General features: G+C 40.1%; 1 protein-coding gene across 1 annotated transcript in view; it reads left to right on the forward strand.

Moving 5' to 3' along the window:
- MAN2A1 (mannosidase alpha class 2A member 1) overlaps window positions 1–8565 on the forward strand; it is a 167154-nt gene extending 158589 nt beyond the window's left edge. The window contains exons 21-22 of the mRNA XM_043595195.1: window positions 4065–4175; window positions 5767–8565. Of these exons, the coding sequence (XP_043451130.1) occupies window positions 4065–4175; window positions 5767–5919 (264 nt within the window). The 3' untranslated portion in view covers window positions 5920–8565. The remainder of the gene's footprint in view (window positions 1–4064; window positions 4176–5766) is intronic.
- Window positions 8566–11926: the final 3361 nt, after the last annotated feature.

The following is an 11926-nucleotide window of genomic DNA, read 5'->3' on the forward strand; positions in this document are numbered from 1 at the left end:
AGTGCTTAAAATGTTGAGGAACACTGCCTGTTTTTCAGTGACTACCCCATAATTATGGGACATGCTTAGAAGGATCTACCAGTCATTTGTGGGAAGCCTCCTGAAGGACGAATGTTGGGTCAAGTAGTGATCATTGCTATTGGAGTATAAGAGGAGATGCTTTGTGATAGGGATATTCCTGTGCATTTAAATGTAGTAACACAAACTTGTATACCGCCTCAACTATTCCAGAGGCTTTTGTGAGATGAGATGAGTTTATCCATGAAGAGTATTCTCTACAGGGTCCTGCTCACAACAAGTGCTCAAAAAGTGTTAGCTGCAGGGGTGCCTGGGTGGCTCAGTCAGTTAAGCATCCAACTCTTGGTTTGTGGCTCAGGTCATGATTTCATAGTTTCATGGGTTCAGGCCCCACATCAGGTTCTGTGCTGACAGTGCAGAGCTTGGTTGGGATTCTCGCTCCCTCTCTCTGCCCCTCCCCACCTGCACGGTCTCTTACTCTCTCAAAGTAAACAAATAAACTTAAAAAAAAAAAAGTGTTAGTGATAATTACTGTTAAGGTCACTGTGGTTGTGCCTGATCCCCAAAGGGGTGCTTCACGAGTCTCACCAAGTTTTCTAAGTTCTTGGAGGTTCAATGATGTATTCCCAGACACATGACTGGTTCTTGGATGGGACCAAAGCAAACCTTGCCTCTGATTGAGCTTTTTCTAACCTCGATGGCTTTGTTCTGCAAGCCAGACCATCTTCTCTCCACTCCCTCCGGTTGCCTGAGAAACCTCGCAGGCCCTGCCTAGACCAGAGCCACAGGTCAGTTTTTCCCCTGAAGTGAGTTCTGCAGTGGATTTTCCAAGTGACTGCAGAACGCCCAAGCCTTCCTGAAGGGAGTCAGCCTCAACCGTGGTCTGAGCTGTTTTACGAAGACACTTAATTTGAAGCTCTTGGCACAATTTGAAAATTTGTAAATTTCCTTCACTTCACCCCCATCCCTTTTTTTCCTGAGATCCAGATAGTCCCAATATATTAATGAATATAAAAGCAGGTATTTTCAGTCTGTTTACTCCCCTTGAGCATACAGTATCTCTTTTTGTGAAGGTATCTGTTTTCTTGCATGCATATTCAAGTTAAATTCACAGTTTCCCTACTTTGAAAAACAGTTTTCTTGGAAATGAAATGATGAGACAGACTTTGAAACTGAAAAACTGCTGCTTTGCTTCAGGTATTTTTGCTTGAAAACTGATACTTTCATGAATATTTAATTTTTAAAAACTTGGACAAGATGATTGCTATTTTAGTTGGTATGCTAGCCCTTAACAAAAGTGGTGCAGTTTTAGTTTTGAGAGAAAGTGTAACTTTTTTTCCCATCAATGAAAATTACTTTTCATTACTTTAATCTCTACTTTTGTATTATTTAAATCTCTTGTAAAATTAATGGTAAAATTCCAAAGATGGTGTTTCCCTTCCTTATTATTATTATTATTATTTGTCACTTCCAGTCTGCTAAAGGCCTTACACACACATTCATTATTTCAAGGGCAAATGTGTTACAGGAATTTTAGCAAAACCTGCTGTCAGATGGTTTTGTATGGATGATCTAGTGAATTAAAATGGCCAAAGCTTTAGGTTATAGTGATATGTGCATTTATTTCATTTTATTATTTTATTTTATTTCATTTTATTTTTCTTTTTATTTTAGAGAGTGTGCAAATGGGAGAGAGGGGCACAGGAAGAGAGATAGAGTATTAAGCAGGCTCTACACTCAGTGCAGAGCCCAAAACAGGACTTGATTCCACGACTTTGGGATCATGACCTGAGCCAAAATTAAGAGTTGGACTCTGAACCGACTGAGCCACCCAGGCCCCCCAGTGATAGGTGCTTTTAAAACAGTCTCATCAGGGGAGCCTGGGTGGCTCAGTTGGTTGAGCATCCCGACTCGATTTCGGCTCAGGTCATGATCTCAGGTTTAATGAGTTCAGGCCCCATGCTGCACTCTGCACTGACAGCATGGAGCCTGCTTGGGATTTTCTCTGCCTCCTTCTCTGTCTGCCTGTCCCCTCTCAAAAATAAACATTTAAAAAAAAAAAGAGTCTCATCAATAAACCATCTAATCAGTGAGTCTGAATTGGGACTTCGTTATGATTTTGATGCGTAATTGTTTTATGTATAATTTGGACGGTCTCTGATTCCTAAGCTACAGAGTTATGATGTCAGTAAAGAAAATTTATGAATAAGAAGTTAAATGAGAGTTATCGTTTAATTTGTAGCTATTATTAAAATAATCACCAATAATTATTTGATTGTATTGATAGAAATAATAATAGCTAAAATGTACTGAGGGCTTCCTATGCTACAGACACTGAGCTGAGTCCCCGTTAAACAGTTGAATTTCATTTCATCTCCATTTTATGGTAAAAGAAAATGGGGTTTTGCTAAAAGCAGCTAGTAAATTGCAGAGCTAGGATCTAGATCTCAAGCTGTCTGACTCCCACCCCAGGTTCTGACCCACTTTCTACAGCTTCTGCACCAACACATTCTGTCTTAAAAGCTAAGCCACCATACATAGTATTTTCAGTGGCTTAATATGTACCATGAGTCAATGAAGAAGGTAGATATGTATTAGCTCCATTTTACAGATAAGGAAACTGATGCTTAGGTGATAAGTGATATTCCAAGGCTGTACAATTGGCACAGGAGAGAATTCTCTTTGTTATTCTTCTGCAGACCTTATGTATATGATAAATGAAGTATTTTCTGACTGTGCTGTTTTCCTGCTATTTTGGAACTCGGTGAAATTTTTTGAAATTGTATTAGGAATCTTTATCATATGATTTAAACTTGCTATGATTATCATGTTCGTCCCGTGATGACTCAGAATTCCTTAAATGACTTTTTTGTCTCCCTTCAAACAAAATCTTAGCAGTACCACTGCAAAATAACAGTGTGAAATGTCATAAAATAGGTTATTCCAGCCAAGAATCTGAGGTGAGGACAGCTTTAAATTGTTCAGGCACATTAAAGTCAAATCAGTGGTGAGAACGCTGGCAGCTCTTCAGAAAAGATGTCTCTATGGCACAGTTAAAAATTGTATCCCCTAGTGAGGATGATTAAGAACATGGGCATATTCATATCTGTGGCCACAGACTTGTAAAGGGGATCATTTTCATCATGGGGTCGGTGCTCAACATACTCCACTCCTTTGAGTAGCCGAACACTTCTTAATTCTTCCAAGGATTTTTTAATTTATTTTGCTTATTATATAAGCATCTTCTCCCTTTAAGAAATGTAAAATTTATTAAGAAAATCATAACTTAAAATATTCAGAGCACTCGTGGCATCCTTACTTAAATGGATGCAAGACATTTTATTGCAAGAAAGTGTATCTTGATCCCTGTAGCTGACTTGTCATATTTAGTATTTTTCTCTTGGCCTGCACAAGAAGAATAGCTTCTGTAGTGTGAATTTAAATGGTACATCAAGCTAATAAATGTGGTTGGCCTAGCAAGTGATAAGCATAACTAATTCAATTTAAATGTCTTTTATATAAAAATAATGAACCAATGCATTAAAGATTAAAAATGTTAATGCAATTAGCAAAAATTAGCATTCAATAAAAAAGTGTGTTTCAGTTCTGAGGTGGATGATACATCATTCATTGGCCAGATAAGGACTAAATTCAGGTACACATGATTCAACCAACGTTTATGTTAAAACTAAGTAAATAAAAATTAAATGCTTTATTTGAAGAAACTTATATGAAACAGTAACATGTGGACGAAAGGGATACCCAAGTCCTCAGGAACTATGGAGGAAACCAAAACGTGAGGTGGCTTAACAAGAAGACTGAAAACATAATGTCTCTTGACTCCTTGTGGGGAAGGTAGAGGGGGTGTAGCAGGTGGAAAGGCACAGTGAACATGGGACCTGAAGGGAAACGAATTTCCGTAGCTTACCCACTAAATCAAGCTTTTGTGGTTTTGGGGGCGCTGACTTCAAGCCAGTGGAGTATACAGTGGTGTCAGTATTTGCCTCAATGTCACTGGGGCATGTTGGCCCTCTCCTCATTTGCAGGTGGACGGCAAGCATTCTGATGAGGCAGCCTTGATCCTCCACAGGAAGGGGTTTGACTGCCGCTTCTCGAGCAGAGACACAGGGCTGCTTTGTTCCACCACCCAGGGAAAGGTGAGCTAAAAAGTTACTTTTGCTTGTTGAGTTAGTGCGCTTTGAAATCCTTGACAGTGAGATGTACCTCGCCTCTTCACTGACTCGTTCCCCTCAGCTGCTATAATTAACTCAAGTCTTTCTATCTTAAGACAGCACTTTCCCAACCTTCAGTCTCTTCTCCTTGTCAACATCAACATGCATGGCTGGAACACATTTATGTTTGGAGATGACACTCTAATCCATTCTTAAGCCTTCCGTCGCTAACAAGTAAAGCATCTTCTTCCCTGCAGCGCACCCCCCCCCCCCACCATATTTCCTCTTCTCTCAGACATACTCATGTAGGATCTATTTCAGTGAAGTCTTAGAGGGCCAAGGCACGTTTTATAATAACTAAAGCAGGGTGGAGTATCAGGAGGGAAGCAGCAGAAAGCAGTGACATTGTGGCCATTCGGGTAGTTTAACCACTGCCCTGAAGCAGCCTTACTTAGCTCCAGTCAGTAGTTTCCCCAGGGGAAAATGCAGGTCTAGATCTCCTGATTAAGCCAGATTTGCATGTGGGTCTGTACTGGGCAGGCCAAACAGGTCCCCAGGCTGACTTGCTGGCTGCTCATTTTTTAGTTTTTTTTTTAAAAAGCTGTTGTTGCTGATAGTTCCATCAAGCCTCCTTGCAAGGAAATGAACCTCCTGAGTTCTGCCTCTGGCTCTGATCAGGCTGTGCTCAAAGAAGACATTTGAACAGGTCCTAGCACACAGGCAGGTCTGCCCCAGAGGGCAGCTCAGCTCACCCAGCTCTTCTCCGAAACCTCACAGGTACCCTGCAGATCAGACTCAAGTGATTCAGTTTCAACCCTACAAATTAGGATGTGCGTAGGATCTGAAAAGAAAAGAAAATATGGTAGGGGGTTAAAATCCACTTAAGCAGATAAGCTTCTCCATTTCTTGTACCATGCCCTATATGGAGTTGGTGTGAAGAAAGCACTGATTTTTTTTTTCATTATGTTTATACTTTACCTTATTACTGATGACATAAGTATATTTGGTGAGAGCATTTGTATTTACACATTAAGACATCAAGTCTTAAGGGGATTTACCATCCGGAGATACCTATTAGGATAACCTGCTTGGGGTGAGGGTAGCACTTTCCCAGCAGTCTTCCCACCCTGAAAATGGGACTTACTGACCTGATGCACGTCCCTTGTAGTGGGCCTGTGTCCTTTCTCTCAGCTCTTTTGGAACAGGAAGAACCACGCTGTTAGGTGTTAAGTGTTGAGTAAAAGAGGATACAGATGTTTTTAAAGCTTGCTGGCCCATAGATGTTTTTTTTTTTTCTTTTATTGAAAAAGTGCCCCCTGCACATGATAAATTCTCAAGAAATATAGAAGAGGACTGGAGAACGAACTGCCCTCTCCTCGCTTCTGGGATGGTCTGTGTGTCCAAACATGCACAGGAGTATTGAATCTCCTTCCCGTTCCCCTTTTAATCATTAAAAGGAATCTTTAAATGCAATTTCACTCTCATACTGTTTTCCACTGAATATACAGTTGAGCTACTAATCTTTCTTCAAAGTAGACCTAACTGTGCAACTTTTTTTTTATCATTTACTTTCTAGATTTTGGTACAGAAGCTTTTTAACATGTTCACGGTCTCAAGTCTTATACCTTCCTCGTTATCCTTGATGCATTCACCTCCAGATGCCCGAAATATAAGTGAGATCAGTTTGAGTCCCATGGAAATCAGCACATTCCGAATCCAGTTGAGATGAACCTGGCTTTCAAATTTGGATTGGGAAGCATTGTCTTTTATACACTTCTTGGTTTGACGTGCAATAAGGAAGCACATTATTTTAGCTTCTGGCTACTGTGAGAACATGAATTCTGTGATTATTACTATTTTTTTTTTTTACCAGTACAGAAAGAAAAACAAGAAAGCCATGCTATAGCCAATGTTTTTTTTTTTAAGTTCCATCCATGAACCACCACCATCAGTATGAATTGATGCAACAACAAATGAAGAAATGTCTAAAACAGCCTCTCAACAGATTGTATCTCAGGTTAAATGCTAACTAATTATATCTGTGTTGGGGGTTGTGAAGAGGTTGCTATAAGTATTCATGTTGCCAATCCTTCATTAGTTTTACAACAATGCCCATTTTCACCAAAATGGAACAAAAAACTGGTGAGTAATAGCTAATGGCCAAAACGGTTGCAATCATTCATACACATTAGAAAATTTTCGTGTATTGAAATATGTGGCAAAGTGCAATCCATCAACCCTTATGATACGTATACAGAGTTGATCTTCATACCTTTTTCTAACGTACCACTTAACCCCTCCCTTCTCACCCTTTGTAAGTATTTCCAGAAATACCAGATTTTGAATCATTCAGTAGTAGAAAAGAGGCATATTTTCATTACTTGACAATGTGGGATAGGTGCAATTTATTCCATTGTCACTAAAATAGAAGAAGCAATTCCATAGGTACCATAACCTATTTTAGGTACCACAAGGTGTCTTTTTACACAGCTCATTTGAATACAGATGTTCTGAGAGGGGTTTTCTATTTTAAAAATAACCATATCAAAATAAATGTGCCTTATTTTTTTATAAGTCTTGTTAAATCCTTTGGTGTCCATATTCCTGTTAGGGGAAGGGGGGAAGGTGGAGGGGGCGGGGGAGAAGGTGGGTACTTCCTTTGACACATAAAGTGTATCATTTTTGCCTGACTGACGATGCTGGCCACATTCTGATCTGTTTCATTAAATTTGTGGTGATGTTATTCTAAACATCTTGACTATTTGAATGTACTGAGATGTCAGAAAACAAGAAAAATACTGTTTATTAAAATATGCTGCTGCCAAGAAGACTGCAGCTCGAAGCAAGGATTTTGTAACCTGCAAAATCCATACGCGGTTTCCATTTCACAGGAGGTAACCCTATGGAAGAGAGAATGCTTTAAAAGGGACCCTGTTTTGAAACCCACTTATATGTAGCTCATCATGATTTATCTTATTAAAGAACATGTTTGTTCAGTGAATTCCAAATTTGTGTACATGCTAACCTCAAAGTGAAGTTCCAAGCCCATGTGCCATTACAATACTTTTGATAAAATTTATTTTGGGATCATTGCTAACGTGACATTAAAATAAAAGCCACACTAGCAACATTTAGCGTATTTGATTTTAAGATAGAAAGGATTCTTTGAGTACATACACTTTTGAAAACTCTCTTTGTGTTACCTAATAATTATCTGACTTTAAACTTCCTTTCACCTCCTGCCATCCCAACGTCGTTATAGAGAAGTTAAAACCTAATTTCTGTTTCGCCAGGTAGTCCGATTATCATCTGGATTTTTTTTTTTTTAACCAAGATGCAGCTCCTAAGATTATTGTTAAGTTATGTGAAATTCATAAACTTTTTTCGCCTTTAATAACTAAGGAAACAATACTAGTGTTGATAAAGATATTACAAGGGAGTAATTTCATGCAATAAACGTGTACTGTATGTTTCCTTCCTCACTTTGGGGGATAAACAACTAAAAGAAAACAAAAACACCACTTCCTTTTTGTGGACATCTGCCAATGTTAGGATTGTTGGAAGCAAATCCCAGGAACAAGATCAGTGTTTGCGTTGCATCTCAAATGTACAACCTTCTTTGGGAGTTCACTGTGTTCTGTGGTTAAGTGGGTGTGCTTAATCGTTCTGGAAATTCTGATCAGTTGACATAAAAAATCTTGATGCAATAACGGTGGTTTTGCCACCCCTGGTTGGGTAAGATGGGTCTCTCCCACATCAGGCAGGCCTTCAGTGTGTGTTACCACCAGCCGTTCACAGGTAAAGCAGAAATTCTCTTTAAACCAGCAAGGTTCTGCTTTTTATTTTTAGAATAAATCATCAGGGATATGAACAGAGGATGCTTTTGCTTTGGGTTGTGGTCAAGAACTGATTAAATAATTCAGTGTCTCCAGCACCCACTAAAAACCACACACTTCGGTTGTGATCTCAGTGGCATATTTGTTTGCATCAGTTTTATTACATTGGTTATCACAGTGTTCCGTTGGTCAAGTAGTTCCTTCCTTTCTATGAGGTTTTTTTTTTTTTTTAATTTTAACTTGAACTTATACCTGCCATGTTTGAGAACTCCGCATCCTTGTTTTCTTCAAATACTGATTAAAATAAAATGCTATAAAACGTGTGGTGAATCGTTGTAATTACCTGCCCATGTCTTTGTTGTACTTGTGCCGAAATGTTTTTACATTCCTTTGTCTGGAAGAAAGTCTCTGCTTTCATTTTGATTATGTTGCTTACCTTGGAATCAAATAGGTTTTGATATTTTTCTCTTGGAAGATTTTATATCTTTTTGGGAATATGTAATATAAGATCTCTAATAAAAGATAAATCTTACCATGTACATGGTCCTCTAGAGTGGTTCTTCAGTCTTATTTTGTAAGCAACCTGTATGAATACATTTTGAGGGGAAGGATGGAGCAGTGAGGATCTATCTGTTCTTTGTTTCTTTAAGAATGAATCACTCTATCTTCAGCCCAATTCCAGTTAGAAAAGATAGTTTTAGAGAGCAAGTGGCAGAGAGGGGTGGTAGTGAGTTTCAAGTCTGGGTCAGGGGTCACCTCTGAGCGTGGAGTCTAAGAGCCTTCTCAACAACATGGTACCTGTGGAGCCTTCTGAGCCAATTGGAGGGGCAGGTGCTGGTCAGATTCCATATGTTGCAAGATAAAAATGAGGAGAGTAAGACAACACATAAGCTAAGAAGTTCCTTGTGAGCTGATCCGGAAGGTAAAGTGGGTTGCAAGAGTGACATCTGGAGGCAGTCTGCCAGCCTGCTGGCCCCAATCAGCACCCAGTGTAGTAGCTTTCAGGGAGTCCCTTCAAATCCAGGAGGTGGGAGAAGGTGAAGGATAAATATACGGGAAGTTCGTATGGTCAGCCAGGCACATGATACATGCTAACTGGGGGATTTGGACTTGTTTTGGGTGACGTTAGTAAAGAGGTTAATCAATTTGTAATATGTATGTGCCAAACTGTAAAAACTTAAATATTAATATCAGTAAAATTTCATCAGCAGATAATGAAGATTCTTTGGCTCCATAATATTTGATTATCAACATGTCAAAATAATTTGAGTATTAAAAGTGGTAAAGAAAATCTTAATTTAGGTAGGTCTATGCTCACACACCTTAGGGAACTTATTAAGTTCTTAGGAAACTTATTACTGAGTGGTTGAGCGGTAGCTCGAAGGGTTGTGGAGGAGGGTGAGCAAGGCCCATGTTGCTGCTGTATGTCAAAGCGGAGCACAGATGCCTGAAGAGAGGTTGTAACAGACAAGACTCCCCTCAGTGTAGACCAGCTTAAGCAAAAACAAAATTTATTGTCCCCAGTAACTGATGGTCCAGAATAGATGGAAAGCACTCCAAATACAGCCATAGCTAAGTATGAGATGATGTCACCCAGGATCTGTCTTTATCTCCTGGTTTTGCTTTTCTCTCAGTCATTCTCCTTTTGGGGCAAGGGCTGCACATTTGGGGGCAAAATGGCTGGCAGCTGACGCAAAGATGCAGCTGAGTGGCCCCACTGTAAAGAGAGCACCTTTATCTAATTTTCCAGCAAATGTCCTGGCATTGATGTCATTTGCTGTCATTCGGCTCATATGCTAATGACTGTGGTGAGGGCAGAATTAGGGTCAAAGGAATCACATGGAATCACATGGGTGAGAAATAGACACTCCCCCCGACACCCGCTCTGGCTGCCAACCTGCCCCACCCCACTGCCATACACCCAGAGAAGATGGGATTCTACAACCAGAGAAAAGAGTGAGATACTTGAAATACTAGGCAGACAAAATACAGTAGAAATACATGGCAGAAAAAAACCATACAGATTTAAAGGAAGCATCACACCTAATTTCAGTTCTAGGAAGGTTCCATAGAAGAAGTAGACTTGAGATAGTTCTTAAAAGATGCATTTGATTTTAACAGAGACAATGTGCGTGTCCCCATAAAAAGACCAGAATGAGGAAAGATGGTAACAGCAAGCAAAGAGAACTAGACATAGTTTCTTCTGTCTGGAGCAGCGCCATCCAATAAAACTTTCTTTAATAATGGCAAGTTCTTTATAAATGCTCTGTCCAATATAACAGCCACTAGCCCCGTGTGGCTTTTGAATATTTGAAATGTGGTAGTGCAACTAAGAAACTGAGCATCTTATTTTAGTTTAATTAAATGTAAATAGCAACATGTAGCCACTGTTTTTAGCACGGTGTGGTGAACATGGTATGTAGAAGATAGCAGTAGGAAAAACAACGAAATAAGTTAAGGCCACATTGTGCTAGAATCCTGCTGCTAGTGTCCTCAGACTAGAAGCAGTGGCATCACCTGGAAACTTCCGTTAGAAGTTTCTGTTAGAAATGCAGAATCTCAGGGGGCACTTGGGTGGTTCAGTCAGCTAAGTGTCCAGCTTCTGCTCAAGTCATGATCTCAAAGTTCTTGAGTTTGAGTCCCAAGTCCAGCTCTGTGCTGACAGCTGGGAGACTCAAGCCTGCTGGAGAATAACATATTCTGCTTCAGATTCTGTGTCTCCCTCTCTCTCTGGCCCTTCCCCACTCATGCTCTGCCTCTCTCTCTCTCGAAAGTAAACATTTTAAAAGTAAAAAAAAAAAAAAAAAGAAAGAAAAGGAATACAGAATTTCAGGCCCCACCCCAGACCTGCTAAGTCACAATCTGCACTTTAAAAAGATCCCTAGAGGATTCACATACACACTAAAGCATTGGCCCAGAACATTCCTCAGGAAGTAATTTCTCTATGCTCTTATCGAACATTTCTAAATAGCTCTTGACCGTAACTCCTATACCCTACAATGTCTAGGAAGCACCCCGTAAAACCTGTCCGCTTGTCCCACCGCCACCCAATTCCAAGCCATCTCCATGTACATGGATTCTGCCTTTGCCTTATAACAGCTCTGTCTACTTCCGGTCCTGCCCCTTACGTCTCTTTTATTTCACACAGAAGCCAAAAAGTAAAATTGGAAAAACTTCTTCCCTGTTGAAATTTGTGTTTCCTGTTACTACTTGGAATAACATATAAACTTTCACCATGGCCTAGAAGCCCTGCCTGGCTTGGTCCCTATCCTACTTCATCTCAACTTTGGGAAGCGGGGAGGCATTTAAGAAGTCCTCTCCTGACCCCACTCAGCCTTATCTTCTGCCACACCTCCTAACTGTTGTCTAGGTGTCTTACGGGTGTCTCACATGCCAAGATTATTCCTCTTGGAGGCTTTTTGCACTCGTCCCTTCTGCTTCAAAGTTGCTCTCAAATCTTCCCCTGGCAGGCACCTTATTATTCTGGTTTGCTTCAAGCATCCTCTTCTCAAGGATCTTCCTTGACCGGCCAACTTATATCAGTCCCGCCTGCACGCCCTCACTGAGTATTGTTATGACACCACTTCTTTTCTTCATAGAGGCAAACTTGAGATTTTAGTTTGCCTTCCTCACTGGATCATAAGCTCTCCTGAGGGCAAGAGCCGCAGCATTTCTTCAGCACTGCATCCACAGAACAGCAGGGGCTCAGAAAATATTTGTTCAATAAATAAAGATACGTTTACCTCCGGGAAACGTTGTGAAATAAAAATTGTAATTTTCAGAATTACAGTTTTTCAACAGCTCCTTACATCTTCATCTGTTCATGTCAGTTTCCTGCTCAAAAACCTTCAGGAAGGTCCTATTACCAGAAATTAAGGTACAGCCGTTTCAAGCTGCATT

Source organism: Prionailurus bengalensis, chromosome A1 (assembly GCF_016509475.1).
Source record: "Prionailurus bengalensis isolate Pbe53 chromosome A1, Fcat_Pben_1.1_paternal_pri, whole genome shotgun sequence".
NCBI lineage: Eukaryota > Metazoa > Chordata > Mammalia > Carnivora > Felidae > Prionailurus > Prionailurus bengalensis.